Here is a 15,605-nt window from a genome sequence, read left to right as displayed (position 1 = left end):
TGTTTCTTGCTGTGAAACTATTGCTTGTACACAACTGTCTTGTTTTTCTAGAGCATATAGGCAATTCTATGTGTTTTAGCACATTATCATAGACCCACGCCTTCAATTAAAAAAAAAAAAAACACCTCTGGAGCTTGCATATTATTTAAAGAAAGTCATTGTGATGCTATTAATGATTTGTGCAATCTGCTTGTGATTATTTAAATGTGTTCATCTGTTTCAACTGGCAGCCCTTCCTCAAGATTAAAACAACCCCTATGGGTTTCTTGTGCCCTGTTTTTTTTTTCCCTGTGACTTACTATCTGAATGATTTAAACTGTCATTAATTATACAGCTCTGGAACCTAAACACTGATAATAATATTGGCAACGATAAAATATCTCAGCACTATAAACAGATTAAGCTACAAAGGCAGTAGGGAAAGGCCCTCAGTTATTTTTTATTAGATCATTTGAATTCCGATTTACAGTATGGTTGCGAAAAGTTGGCTAAACAGACTAATCCATTCATTTCCTTGAGTATCACAAAGATGAACATTGAAACAATTTTTCCTTAATACAGGGACTTTTTAATATTATAGTTCTAGTATTTTGATTACATTATCAGAATAAGGGATTGATCATAATAAAGAATGGAATAATTTGATGATTGTTGCAGTGTTATGAAAGACTGCACCAGACAATACTATAACAAGATTTTAAGAATATACCACCCACAGTGTTATTCTGTACGTGAATGTGAAAATATACACTTTTTACTGGTTTATTGTATCTTAAACTGCAAAAACACATAGGCATTCAGGTAATGCATCAGATGAAGTAAAAAGCTGAAGCTGGAAGTTTTTTTAATTAAATGAATGAATAAACGAATTAATTAATTGATAAATAAAAAATAAAAAGATTGAGTCTGTCATACCTGTTGCTTGGTGTAGAACTTATTTAAATGTACACTTTATTAACATACAGCTCAAACTAATGATGCAAAAGTATAGAAGGAAAACTAAACATTAGTTGAGTTCCCAAAGAGTGAACCTGGTGACCCGGGGCAAGAAATGCAGAACAAATAAAAGGGATGCAAGAGACATGGGCTACCTCATCCTGACAAACAACTTGATAGTAATTTGAGGAAGACTGTGCTTACTACCCAGTTCCAAAATGTGTTAAAATAAGCACCTGGATTCAAAGGGGGTGTTGTTCCTTTGAGGTGCTGTTTGGGACATAATTCACCCACTGATATTCACATACACTATTGTGGCAAAGTGGATTGCAGTGCGCAGGTGAAGAGGTGAAGAGTACTCAGACAATAATACACAAAGTCCACGGTCCAAATTGTTCTTTATTTTCCTTTTTATGTGGTTTGGTGCCGCTAAATAATAACGCTGGCAACTACGCAGCAATGTGTAGCTGCACAGCTACATAATACTGGGTTTCAGTCCCAAAATAAAAATACAAGAATAGAGGCATGGCTCTGTGTCCTTTCTCATGGTGCTCCCGTGCTGGTGGTGACTACACAATTATAAGTGACTAGTGAACTACTGGTAATTCGGGTTTGATGCTGACTTGACAGCAACAGCTCCTGGTTGTTAGCCGTCTATTAAATACAAACAAACAGTGGTTAACAAACAAATACAAACATTCACGGTTTCTTTATGGCTCTATCACCGCTCAGTTTGCAACCATAACAAAGGAACAGATTGCTCGGCCATATCCCCTGAAATACCCTCAGTCACGCCCCCTTCGGTGGTGTCCAATCACATATCCTCCAATCCGTGACTGACACATCGTCTACCACATTAAGGCGATGACTTCTGGTATTGACCCTGGAATGAACTGTCAAACCATCCAGTCCGGGGCACACTGTTCCCTTTACACAGCGCCCTCACAGGTCGTGAGGGAGATTGTTGACTAGGATTCATTTCTTCTCTGTCACAACTATATACTGAAATGCAAACACTATATACTGAGATGCATATGCTATATACTGAGACGCATAGACTATATACTGAGATTCTCGCTCATTCACTCTATACTGAGATCGGTCATCAGTCACGTGAGTTGTACTCTACACCCACATTTTAGAAAATTGCTTGCTGCACATCCGCCATTTTCAAGATTACAGACGAGACGACAGGTCAAAGAGTTTTCTTTATTATTTTTTACAAAAATACATGGTGACTCACTGTCTGATGTTATTTTATTAATAATATATTAATATATAATGTAACGTATGTCTGTGAATTGCAGGAACACTTGGAGTGGGAGGGGCTGTGTTTCACATCGGTCATGATGGGACAGCGCACAATCAGACGAGTTGAACAGCCTATGGGTGACAGGCATGGACCACAGGACCTGCTGGTGATTGGTTAGTTTTAGCGGAATAGGTCATGGCCCACAGCGACCTATTACTTAACAACAGATTGTCTTTGATCATTTATTAGTGTTTTAATAAATATCGAGTTTGGCCCTGAAAGCTCATTCTCAAGGTGTTAAGATTTCGCTACAATATATATATATAGAGAGAGAGAGAGCGAGAGCGGCGAGAGTGAGAGAGAGAGAGAGAGAGAGAGATGTGCCTCCCTGTTTTGAGTCTCGTGTTGAACAAAATATTCAATGATCTCCTCATCGTTGGATTGAACTAGAGGATTAGTAGTGAACACAAAAGTAAAAATAATAAATTCAGAATGAAACTTCATGTTTGAAAAGAAAAGAACTCTCGTCAAGAAAAATACACACTTTGACCTGTCGTCTTGTCTGTAATCTTTAAAATGATGGGTGTGCATCAAGCAATTTTCTAAAATGTGGGTGTAGAGTACAATTCACGTGACTGATGACCGATCTCAGTATAGAGTGAATGAGCAAGTAATCTCACTATACAGTGTATGCATCTCAGTATAGAGTATATCCGTCTCAGTAGAGTGTATGAGTTTCAGTGTACAGTGTATGCGTAAATTTCAGTGTGTGATGTATGCATGTCAGTATACAGTGTATGCATTTCAGTATATAGTGTATGCATTTCAGTATATATATATATATATGCATTTCAGTATATAGTGTATGTATGTCAGTATACAGTGTATGCATTTCAGTATATAGTGTATGCATGTCAGTATACAGTGTATGCATTTCAGTATACAGTGTATGCATTTCAGTATAGTGTATGCATGTCAGTACACAGTGTATGCATTTCAGTATATAGTGTATGCATGTCAGTATACAGTGTATGCATTTCAGTATATAGTGTATGCATGTCAGTATACAGTGTATGCATTTCAGTATATAGTGTATGCATGTCAGTACACAGTGTATGCATTTCAGTATATAGTGTATGCATGTCAGTATACAGTGTATGCATTTCAGTATAGTGTATGCATGTCAGTACACAGTGTGTGCATTTCAGTATATAGTGTATGTGAATATCAGTGGGTGAATTGTGTCCTAAACGGCACCTCATATGTTCCTCCAGCTTGGAGTCTTAATGCAAATACCTGGAAGCTGCGTACAGTACGTCAGGTATGAGCTGGCCAGTTTATTTTTTATTAAGCAAGGTCTTTGTCTTATTACCTTGTTGCAGGTTTGTTTTCTAATCCGATTTCAAAATGAAACTGAATAGTATTAAACAGTACAACAAAGAAAACAAACAGTTTCAGACATGGAGAAATAAACAGTAGCCTATTTTCATTTAATTATAAGATACTGTAACATCTGCCATTCAAATTATTTAATTGTTTTATTGATAAACACATTTAATCAGAATGGAACTTTATAGAATAGGGCCAAAAAAAGTTGTAAACCTAAGAAAAATTACCTAATGTAAGCGTGTTGACTCCCTTGAAGTTTTTCTTTACTCCCCATGCGCTGTGCCAATGAAACGTGTTCAGGATCACTTTTCTTAACCAAAATGTAAATATCATGAACTCTGACAAAAATAACACCTCTGTTGTCTGCAGTATTGTTTCAGGAAGGCATGTAAATATTTGAAGCTCTCTATAAATGTCATACCCGCCCACCTGCCAGCGCACGCTTTCAAGAAAAGTTGATAATTTTGGACGGACCCTTACCCTAGCTCTCTTTCTCCGAGGACCTAACTGAAAACATTTAAGTAATAAAATAAACTGTGACTGTATAAGGTGGCTTGGCTGGGGTTGCGTCCGTTTTTAAAGCAGTGGCCCGTCACATTTTCATTCTATCTGTCAATCCACAACTTTCTAGTTGTGCAGCATGTTCAAGGTCTGTGTCCTCCCTCTGATTTCGGTGAGGAGCTGGCAGAGTGTGGGTTACGTCACCATGAGAGGGCGGAGGGAGGGTTCGAAGGTGTTTTCCAGCTTTAAAAAGACAGGAGCCACGAGCAATCCTGCGTCAGAGAGAGACCCAGAGCAGATGACATTCTCAATTACATTACCATCAGAGAGCCAAAACACCAGCCATTCGCGGTCTCTAAGGAAAGAGAGTCAGTCATTCATCTAAAACTTCTTTAATGCACACACAGGTTCTTTGTCTTCCATTTCAGCCAGTCACTGTCACTTGGACTGCTTCAATATAACTCAGAATAAAAACAATTGTATTTTCATCTTTTCCTGCAAAGGGAAAAAAACTTTTTTTTATATATATATATAGAATTATTATTATTATCAAGGAAGGAGAAAAGCGGTTGGTTGAATGCAGAATAATAATAGCCTGAGTGTCTCAAAGTTTGCATTTGGACCATTGGTTTCTTCAGCTCTGGCAAAGGAAACATTGGAATTTCATTTATTCTCTTCCTTCACCAACATGAAATCTGCAGAAGAAGGTAACTATTTTATATAAACATTTTGCATGCGTCGTTGTATCGTCATTTATTGCTTTTGAGGATTATAAAGTTACAATTGTGTGTAGAGTTGTTTTTGCAAAAGGTTTTGAAATTAGCTAGTCAGCCAGCATACTTCCAATGATGTGATGTTGACTAGAGTCTCCAGCAGTTTCCCAAAGAAAGGTATCCCTGTAGATCACTGCCAATAGGTGTCCCCCTCAGCATGTTGTGCTTGCGTTACGTTTTTTATATTAACAAAAGTATGCAGTACTCAATTCTGCAGTAGTTGCACAACTTAAACGCCGACACGATTGTTCATCACATGCTTTTAACACTTTCAATCAAGTCGTATTTTAATTAGTATTTTTAAAAGTTTTATTTTTCTGAAAATTACGTTTCAGCGCCAAATGACACAGTCCTTGAAGTTACCACTGAGAAGCGTTTTGAAGTCGAAAGTTAAGTTTAGAGATAGGATGTTTAAATCACAAACTTCGCTTTGGCATCAAAGTGAGATTTTGCCCTTTTGTTGTGGCGGAATACAATAGAAACAATAGTTAATAGCCTGATAAAATTGATAGCTATTGAAAAAAAAAAAAAAAAAAGTTTATGTTATTAACTTACATTTTTATAGATTTGCATGCCAAGCTATCTGTGAATAGACAGATTTATAGTTTTAAGTAACTGGATTGAATGCCAAAGTATATACAGTACCAAGTTTTTTTTAATATAGAATATCAACTGGAAATGAAACCATGTAATAGTTTCTGTGCACAGTACACCTGTCAGCCATCTCTTAAAGCATTATTCAGCCTAAGTAAATCTAAACATAATAGAAACTGTAGTTTTTTTTTTTTTGTTTGTTTGGTTTTTTTAACTTGGGGGGATTTTATGTGTCCATTTTGGGAGTAAATCAATTGCCATACCTGGATAAATCAAGTAACTACATTCAATTACTGTCTTCATTTCTTGACTAGTGACGTATCAGGTCTATACATAAAAATATTTCAGTCATAATAATAGGTTTAGTAAAAAATAAAAAATAAATAAAAAAAATAAGGTTGCTCACTTACCAGTTTGTATTCTGAGCATTGCTAAAATTACTCCCATCATGCCATAACCATGCCATGGCTATGTGGCAGTTGAAATTATATAACATTTGACAATCTGCCAAAGAGTGGCGTTGTATCTTTCCAGCTGGACAGCTGCTTTTGGTTAGTTAAGATTTAGGAAGTCCTTTAAGATGTCTGTTATTTTTGTCTTGGGTTGCAAGGTTGTCATCAGCTTGGTTGTCAAACCATAATTGCCTTCTATTGATTGATTAAAAAAACAAAACAATCATATCTTTTTTGAAGAGTGTCCTGGATATTTGATTTTGTCATATAAAGTACGAAACAAGGAGCATATTAATTTCAACAACTAATTAGATGCCAGACTTCCATAAAAGTGTGTATAAATCTTCTAATTGATAGCAGATTGGGGCACTGGCGGCTGTGTATGTACCCTTGGTTGGCTGTTGATAATACATGACATTCATATATTACCAGTGTGCTGACTCTAGCAAAGATGCTTATCCCCATTTTCTTCTGTGGTGACTTAAGGCTGTATGAAAGCCAGCCTTTGGTGGTTAAATCCTATCCTGCAGTCAATATTGTCAGAGCTACAATATCTGAATGCCAGAATCCCACATAAATCAAAAGATCCTCTTTGTACCAAATCAGGGATCCTCTCTAGGGATAGTGTGAAGTTTTAATACTGTTGGAGGTCATTAAGTCTAATGACTGCTGTTCTGATTCTATTTATTAACAAAGTACCAGGTGCTTTAAAAGGTAAGTTCAGCAAAAAGTATTCAAGAAGTTTGGTGCAAAGCACCAGGCCTCTGTGGAAAGCAAATAATGAATCTTAGTTCACATTGGATGGCATCTTATGCTCATTGTCATATGACTTTTCCTGTGACAGCTTGCTGAACTGCCTATTTAGTTTCTACTCATTCCATACTAAAGTTACTTAAATTCATTTTGTATTTTCCTGAAACACCAGTTTCCTAAATGCCTGATATATAGAACTGGGTAATAACTGTTTTCCCAGTTATTTCTAAATTGCTAAAATGTGTCTGTCACTGGGATCACCAGTTGGTGGAATACCAGGGATTACTGTCTTCAGCACTTCTGCAGAAGTAACCCCAAGCTTTGAGTGTTTCCGTATGGTGATTTGAATAAAAAGGCATTTACTTGAAACCAAAATTACTAGTACTGTTATGGTACAGGAATCTGTTTTCAGGGCTCAAATAACTTGGTGGAGCCATTACATTATGTTCAGTGTTTTTTGGTTCAACGAGTTTCTCACAATCCCACGGTCATATTAGGAGTCATACCTGAAATGGGATTAGCATTCAGAATACCTGTGTTTAAGAAATAAAAATACCTATTTGTGTTTGCTTGTGGAGGCTAGGTCACAAGACTTAATGGTTTGCTCTTGAAAACCATACAAATGAATAAACACAAAACAAAGCATGCATATTTTAAGCAGATTATAAGGAAAGTATTAGAAAAAAAAATATTTAAGTAAACAGTTTGAAAATCTGGCCTTTATTTTTTTTTTCAAAGTAATTCCAAAATATTTCAAAATATATTTATTGTGTATAATGAATTGGCTGGGAATTCCTTCCCAGTTTTGCGTCATGTAATGATCAACATCCAACCAACTCAACATTCAGTAGTTCGGGACAAACACCAATCACAACATGTTTTAGTACAAATATTTTTGAGAATAATGTGGCGTATGCAAAATTACACAGAAGTATGTTGTATATGCGCATTCATTTGGCATCAAACCTAACTTAGTTTGAGGGCTCGCTGCCTGGCTGACTGGACGAGGCGGAGACCCCCAAAAAGAACAAGCAGGTCTCAATGCCGTGAGTAGTAATGGATATAGCCCACTTGAAGGTTTAGCCAACCTTTAACAAATGATCGTCAGTATGCAGGAGAGGAAAACAAAACCCCAGTTGGAAAATAAACCTCTGGGAATCCATGGCTGATCCGACTGCCCTTCCTCTGGGCAGGCTGCTAACACTTAAGAGCACATTTTAGTAAAAGCATTTTTAAGATCTATAATATTTGTTCTAATGTAAACTTGGTAAGCACTGGTGGACCAACGACCTAACTGTTTGATGAGGGAGTCTGGAACTCCGTGGTGAGAAGCTGAAGATTGTGCTCCGATCTTGAAGGAATGACAGGAGAACTGCTCAGCTGCGAATCCAGACCTGGAAAGATCTGGCAAAGGTGAAAGAGGAACCAGTGGCGGGTGACAATTGCTCCGTTTTCGTTCATAAACAGCGGTTCTGAGGGCGATGCACCCTGAGGACCCCGAAGAAGGCTAGGAGAAAAGGGGGCTTCTAAGGTTCTCTCTAAAAACAGGGAGGAGTAGCGGGAGCGAATAAATGAGATGCACTGGGAGAGTATGTTGATGGTGATAGGTAGGTGGGCCTGGGGAAATGAGATTCTGATCGTTGAAGCCCTTTTCAGGATTAGTGAAATTTGTGAGTTGCTGAGTGTAGAGCTGGGGGCACCAAAAATAAGTTTGTGGAAAAACTGGATATTGAAACTTTGATAGAGGAAACTATTATAGATCTATTCTTAAGGGACATAATGAAGGATGATACTACAGGTATTAAAAATGAAGGGAAGGGAATGCTGAATGCAATGTGAACATTTTTAAAGCAATTCCAGGATGAACAGTATGTTTGTAGTGAGTGGGGAGTGATGTTGAGAAGAGCTGTTTCTTGGGCTATATGTGGGAGGATGAACGACCTTTGTTAATGATTTGGACTGTAGCTGAATTATCTGAGTGGATAGGAATGGAATTGTGGACACAGGAGGACCCCCAAAGGAATGCGGCTATAGCGACCGGATACTTCTTGTACAATAACGAGGACTGATCAGGTATAGGAATGGTGCTGAATTCTTTGGGCCATGGAGCAGGCGTAGTTTAAATGGCCTAGGAAGGACAGAAGATTACGTTTGGTAGGAGGGGGAACGGACAGAAAAGTGGAAATAGATATGATCCAGGGTGATGCCTAGAAACTCGATGAAACTGAGAGGACCCAGGGTCTTTTCTAGTGCTAGGGGGATGCCAAGATTTGAAAATAATGATTTGAGAATCATATTTGTTTTGGGCAGGGGGAGCGTGGGGAAAGCTGGGGGTGGTGGAGTTATGGGGAGCGGAAAGGTCGATAATCTTTTTGCCTGAGTATTTCCGTATTGCAACCCTGATGGGGTTAATGCGAAAGATGGGAAAAGGAGGGGCTTTAAAAGGGACCTGTAATAAACTGGTTGTCTGATTCTTTCTTTAAATATTTATGAGGGTGATTTAGGTGCATTGGCAGTATTAGATCTGGTTTTCTGAAATTCGGCCGGGGGTGGGGCTTGCACAGACAAATTAAACATGAATGGGCTTCTTTGCAGTGGCTGCAAATGTGAAGAAAATGGCAGGAGGAATAGGAGGAGGCTTCTTTATTGAAATTGTTGCAGAGCTGGTGGCTGCTGGAAAACGTAATGTTGTGGCCCTGATCGTCTTTTGATCTGGAAGGGATGAAGGCAAGAGTGGGGAATGCATGGGGGAAGGAGGGGGATTGCGAAGGAGGCACATAAGGGAACTATAGTCTGAATTACACTGTAAAAACACTCAAGCTCCCAAATAACTGCTTCATAGTCATACTACAGTACACAAAGAGAAAAAAATAGATCTAAACAGTACATACTAGGAGTGTGCAGAATCAATTAAACTACAGGATTTTAAGATGCGGTGACCTGGTGCTATTGGGTGTGGATTTTGAATACTGATCAATAAAAGTGTCAAGTTTTTTCACTACAGGTAGCACAGCGTGCTATGCAAAACAAAACAAAACATTCTGAGAGAATGTAAATGAATCGAACAACTGAAGAGATTTCACCTGTGTAATGTGCAGAGGGAGCTGTACAAAATTGAAGGTGTACAATAGTCTAACTCTAAAAATCCACATCGACACAAACTTTAAGAAAATAATACCTCTTTGTATTATTATTATACCTTCTTATAAGCATCTCCACTTCATGCCTTGCTATTTAGCCAAAAGCAAGGAGACAGTATTTTATAGCATGGTATATTCTGGAATGGAATCTAAAGAAAGGCTCTATTTATATTTTAAGGCATACTGCAGCCAGTTGGCAGAATGAAATCAACGAAGCCACGTTTTTCTTCCTCCCAGGTCTTGTTTCTTATTGCTATCTTGCAAAAAGTGGGTAATTTTAATGTGGGCCATCTCTGCTGTACCCTATAAAGGTTTTTATTGGTACACTGTCAAACTAGTGTAAAAGCAATTAGGGATACTAAAGACCATCATCTAAAAATAATCTGGATGGTCAATTGAAACCTATTATTTTTCCATTGTCCATTCCTTCCAAAAGATTTATTTTTTCTGTTATGGCCACATCCAGTTAAAAAAAATAATGTCATGTAACTAAGCAATGTCACATGATATCGACCAAACTAGTCTTTGAAAACATAACCTTTTCCTAAGATCCCAGTTAGCATAAATCTTAGACTAGCTAATGTTAACTTGGGTAAGATAGTCCGATATTAGTATTAATTTACCCATCACCTGTTAGTCCCCAGCACATTTCAGGTGCATGTCTTGTGCATCATATGCTATGCTACACACAACAATTTCACTCCTCAGTCAAAAGAGGCAAGTTTATTTTACAATCTTACACCTTAACCATGTCATTCGACGCATGTTTAAATCTGTTATTACAGACTGCTCCCATTGAACCCACAAATAAATGTACAGTAATTACCGTATACACTCCCCTCCTACAAGTATTCATATGGGGCTGTGTTGGTAACCTGGAACACACAGTTATTCTCAAACGATTTGTTTCTATAATGCATACTTTACTAGGATTGTAATAAAATTAGTGTCATCAAAGCATGCAGATACTGAGCTGTTTACACCTATTTTTCTCATTCATCCACATTTATAAACCATTCTTGCTGAGAACAAATATACTCAAGTTCATTGGCTGGGAGGGACTATCGCCTGAATAACATTTTTAATTTCAAACAAACAGATTCACAAAAAAATTGAATGAACTCAGGATCCGAATAGCAACCTAGGGAAAAAAAGATATTTGTGGTTAGATTCAAGCCTCCAGACTTTAATTAAGATAACTGTCATGTCAAATGATAAAGAGCAATTCCTAAACCCTTTTCACAGCTAGTGCTCAATACTTTTATTGTGCTTATTACAAAGGCCCATGCAAAGATAAACTGCTAAACTGGCAGAACTATGTCTGTATTATTTCTTCCTGTAAATAATGAATTTCTAGAGAGGCATGTGGTGCTCAAAAAAAAAAATCTAACAATCAGTAATAAATACTAACGATATACAGGCCAGCTCGCCATGATATATTAAAAAACCAGGTATGCAAAACTAATATTAATTATGCATGTCCTCTGATGTCTTCATGCAAAACAGAAAAACACTGAAAGACAAACATGTTTGTACCTCGCCAGGTGCAAGGGAGAATTCACAGTCAAAACTAGACACATATTGCTTAGAATGTTTTTTTTTTTTGATGGGCAGCTTTAGAGACTTTTAATTATGTGCAGACCTACATTCTAGTGCAGGTGCAGTGCTCTTTATTTCTGTGATTTAGCCATAATAAACACAGACCCACAAAATGTTATTAATCAAATACATTAAGTAAGACAGAGATTCCACATACCTTTAATTTGCCAGCTAAAGAACTGAGCTTAGAAAGGAATGATGATTCCAATAAGTTTGGGTAAAGTACCAAGTATACTGTATTCTTGGCTTTGTATTCCTCTGTTTAAAAAACAAATAGACATTTTAAGCAGACTACACAATTTATTGGTGTATCTCTGTTATACTAAACACTGCCCTCATACAAAAAGTGTAACACCCCTGTTTCATGTATTTCTTTTAAGGATAAGATAAGAAACTGTTAAATGCAAACTCAGTTCAGGTAGTGCCATTATAAGTGTATAAAATAACTATTCTTATAACTGAACAATCAAATGCTTTCAATCTAAAACCAAATAGCATGATATAAACCATACTATTTGGAGTTCCATAATACAATACCTAACACTAGGTTTAAAGGGGCATAGTTTGAATATCTATAAAAAAAAGAATTGTAAGCCAAAAATGTGCTTTGTGGTTAACAAGCATGAAAGTGAGAAAAAATGGTGACCAAAAATAGGACTTGAACTTACAATGCTTTGAGGCAAAGTAGTTCATGCTTGTATTGCCTTTTTTTCTTAGAGCACCGAATTTCAAAGAAGGAAGCTGACAGCAGATAAAGACAAGCAGCTTGTTAGTCGTCTTTTCTTTTTGCAAACACGGAAATGTGAACTTTTACAGTTTTAGAGATGGTGGCAGATAGTGGTGTGAATGAGAGTCACAAGAGTGAATGTGGGTTGAGACACACACACCCACCTAGAGAGACAAAGCCTGCATCTCACAAACACATTTTAATTCACCAAATTACCAACAGCCATTGTGCTTCCTCTGCCACGTTGTTGTGCCTGAGCTGATCCATGTTGTACGAAAGGTTTAACAGGAGGATTTATCAATTTCTGGCGTGACAGGTTTGCAGTTTGTTGAAAGACTGAAACATGAGCTCCTTAACAGAAGAGCAAGAATTTGATTTTGATTTTCTATTTGAATACAACCAAGGAGAAGACTCCACCAGTAATAAAGGTTTGTAATACAATTTCTAGAGATGGGAACTTGGAACCCCGTTTATACAGTTAAAATAGTAAATTAAAAATTGTGCTTTCTGGAAAGCAGTAAAGATCTTTAGAACTTTCTGTTCTGGCAAAAAGGAACGGGAATTTTAACAAAAAATGAGTGGGCTAACATTTATCTTTCAAAGAAAGCAAAAAATAACCATGATTTTTTAGTTTTAATAAATAATTTAAATGTCATACAGTACTGTAAAATTATTTTACTTTGTAAAGTGTTGGTCTGTATTTTATATTTGTTATACATATTCTACAAGCACATTGCTTAAATTGTATTAATTGTAATCTAATTTAAAAATAGATACAAATTGCTTGGTGGCTGGTTATGTTGGAGTGGTGGGAAGATGGCAACATGTGAACTACGTAAGCGTTGTAAAAGAGACCAGTAACATACCCTGCTAGATGAAGGGTTATCCAAGATGGCCTTTGGGATAGTTTGCATATGGTTAATGCATGATGATATTGGGTTTTACTGATCATTCAAAATACAATAAACTTTATAACATCCTTTATAACTGCCATTCTAGATTATTTTTATGGTCTGTTTTCAAACAGCAGCTTACTAACTGTTGCCCCATATAACTAGTGCCCCATATACAGAGCCTGTCCCTGTGAAGAAGGACGTCCAGATAGAATCTTTTTTTTTATCTATTTCTTTTTGGTTTTGCACCTTTTGGTACACAGCAGTTTTCCTTTTTAAAATGATATATATATGTATGTGTGTGTGTGTGTGTGTGTGTGTGTGTGTGTGTGTGTGTGTGTGTGTGTGTGTGTGTTGTTGTCTTCAACACATTATATATAAAAAACAAGACATTAATAAGGAAGTCCAACTACATACTTACAAAATAGTTTACTGTAAAAAATAAATATGATATCACTGACAGATCACGGGTAGAAAAATAAACAATTGCTGCTTATTATGTAGACTTTGGTATAGAAACAAATTCTAAAACATATTTCAAACCGTGTTGGTCAGGTGTAGGTTAACTATAAAAGTCAAAACCCATCTTTATGTAATTAGAAATGGAGTAACAAGCACAGAAGGAATGTAGATTAAAACTATTTTTTATGTAAAGTAGCTGTTTGTTCTAGGAGTCCATGTATATTGGAAGCAATGAATGAACTAACATGATTGGTTGAATCCCATACAATTTTGACATTAATTTGTTCTAAGATACATATTTATCTCAAGGAAAAATATATATTTTAAATGGAAATAATGATATCGATGTACTGTGATAGCACCACTTGGATTTATTTTTTTGTGCTGTTAGCCATTTAGAGATCATAGACTATTATGATGAAATATGGGTATATTTAAACATGCTGATCTCTTTTGCTTGCAGAAGCCTTCAACTATGCAACGCCTAATGTTAGCATCTCCCTGCCCCTCAACATGGGAAACCCCTGCTTGTCAACATACCATGGCATCCATTCCAGCCAAGTTATGTCTTCCAACCATCAAGCCGGGTATATGGACAACGGTGCCTCAGGCTACTATCTGTCTCCTAACATCAGGCCAAATGGAGCCCCTACCTTGGAAAGCCCCAGGATTGAAATCACTCCTTACATCGGGATGCACCATGGCAACAGCCAGTACCCCCAGGAAGAAGAGATTGAAGAAAGCATCCCCAGTGCTAAGAGATCAAACTCAATTGTCACTCTGACCTTGCCCAATGCGGACAACTACAGAGATCCCAGCTGCCTCAGCCCAGCCAGCAGTTTGTCTTCCAGAAGCTGCAATTCAGAAGCCTCTTCCTATGAGTCAGGCTACTCATGCAATTATGATAACTCCCCACAGAACTCACCCTGGCAGTCTCCTTGCGTTTCCCCCAAGGGCACTGCTCCAGAGGAAGCCTATCACCGCGGGCTGGCAGCCTGCACACTGCTCACCTCTCCAAGGCACTCCCCCTCCACATCCCCTAGGACCAGCGTCACAGACGAGAACTGGCTTGGCACACGCAACTCCCGGTCAACCTCTCCATGTGGAGGGAAGAGAAAGTACAGCTTCAACGGCGTCCCCTACAGACACCCCTCCTCCTACTCCCCGCACCACTCCCCAACCCCATCACCCCAGACCTCCCCTCGGCTCAGTATGACCGATGAGACCTGGCTGAACAACACCAACCAGTACACCAACTCCGCCATTGTGGCAGCCATTAATGCTCTGACCACCGACAACATGGACAACATGGACGGCATCCCTGTTAAGTCCAGGAAGACCAATGTCGACCTCAGTCCCACCATGAGCCTTAAAGTGGAACCAGACGAAGAGGAGCATGGCACAGTAGACCTGTCCCCTGAAGACTTTTCCAACCGACGGATGCCCTTCAAAAAAGAAAACTTCTGTGGGGAATTCTTATCAGTGCCACAGAACCCGTACACCTGGTGCAAACCAAAGTCCTACATAAGGTAAGATGCCTTCTCTTTCATTTCACACTGTGTAAGCACATTACAGAAGCCAATCAGACACTGTTATCATCTTGCCACAAACATCCAGGAAAAGCACTTGACGGGCCAGTATACCAGCAGTCTAGCCTTATCTACCATGGATTAATCCAATGGTTAAAGGTTAGCAGAGATGTCTTTGGATTAAAAGGTAATGGGTTTGGTCTTGTGGCTGCATTTAAAAAAAAAAGCGTGCCTGTCTTTCAGAGGATCACCCCTATTTGGTTGGGAAATAAGAAGTTATGACATAGCAGTGAGCTACCGGCATATTTAGGTTCAGATCTGTCATGGTTTGAAGCAGTCTGATCTAAAAAGGTTACTGTGTGACAAGCCAATTCACCTTGCAGAGGACACCCAGCATAGACAACTCTTGTTTGGTGCAGGCGCTGCTTTGTATACAGTGTGCCACGCATTTTATTTGCAAATCTCATCTCCTCATTTTCTCTGTGCACAATCAACACCTTGTTTCCTTTAAATTTCCTCCAGCGCATTTGTTTGCTAATGAGAAAACATGGAAATAGAATTTCTTTTGAATGTGGATTTTGAATCCTTTTAAGGCTGGGACCAAA

The 15,605-nt window shown here is 38.1% G+C and overlaps 1 protein-coding gene across 5 annotated transcripts in view; it reads left to right on the top strand.

Moving 5' to 3' along the window:
• The first annotated feature begins 4,233 nt into the window (after positions 1–4,233).
• LOC117399482 (nuclear factor of activated T-cells, cytoplasmic 1-like) overlaps positions 4,234–15,605 on the top strand; it is a 117,606-nt gene continuing 106,234 nt past the window's right edge. Inside the window, exons 1-2 of one of the 5 annotated variants that reach the window (XM_059022318.1) lie at positions 4,234–4,785; positions 13,935–15,000. In XM_059022318.1, the coding sequence (XP_058878301.1) occupies positions 4,656–4,785; positions 13,935–15,000 (1,196 nt within the window). In that variant the 5' untranslated portion in view covers positions 4,234–4,655. Of the gene's footprint in view, positions 4,786–12,325; positions 12,545–13,934; positions 15,001–15,605 lie in introns of those variants that run through there. The other 4 variants (XM_059022317.1, XM_034920139.2, XM_034920156.2 and 1 more) reach the window with 4 other exon arrangements.

Source organism: Acipenser ruthenus, chromosome 4 (genome assembly GCF_902713425.1).
Source record: "Acipenser ruthenus chromosome 4, fAciRut3.2 maternal haplotype, whole genome shotgun sequence".
NCBI classification, from domain to species: Eukaryota; Metazoa; Chordata; class Actinopteri; order Acipenseriformes; family Acipenseridae; genus Acipenser; species Acipenser ruthenus.
Note: the sequence above shows the minus strand (reverse complement) of the source record. Positions and strands in the feature narration are given on the sequence as shown.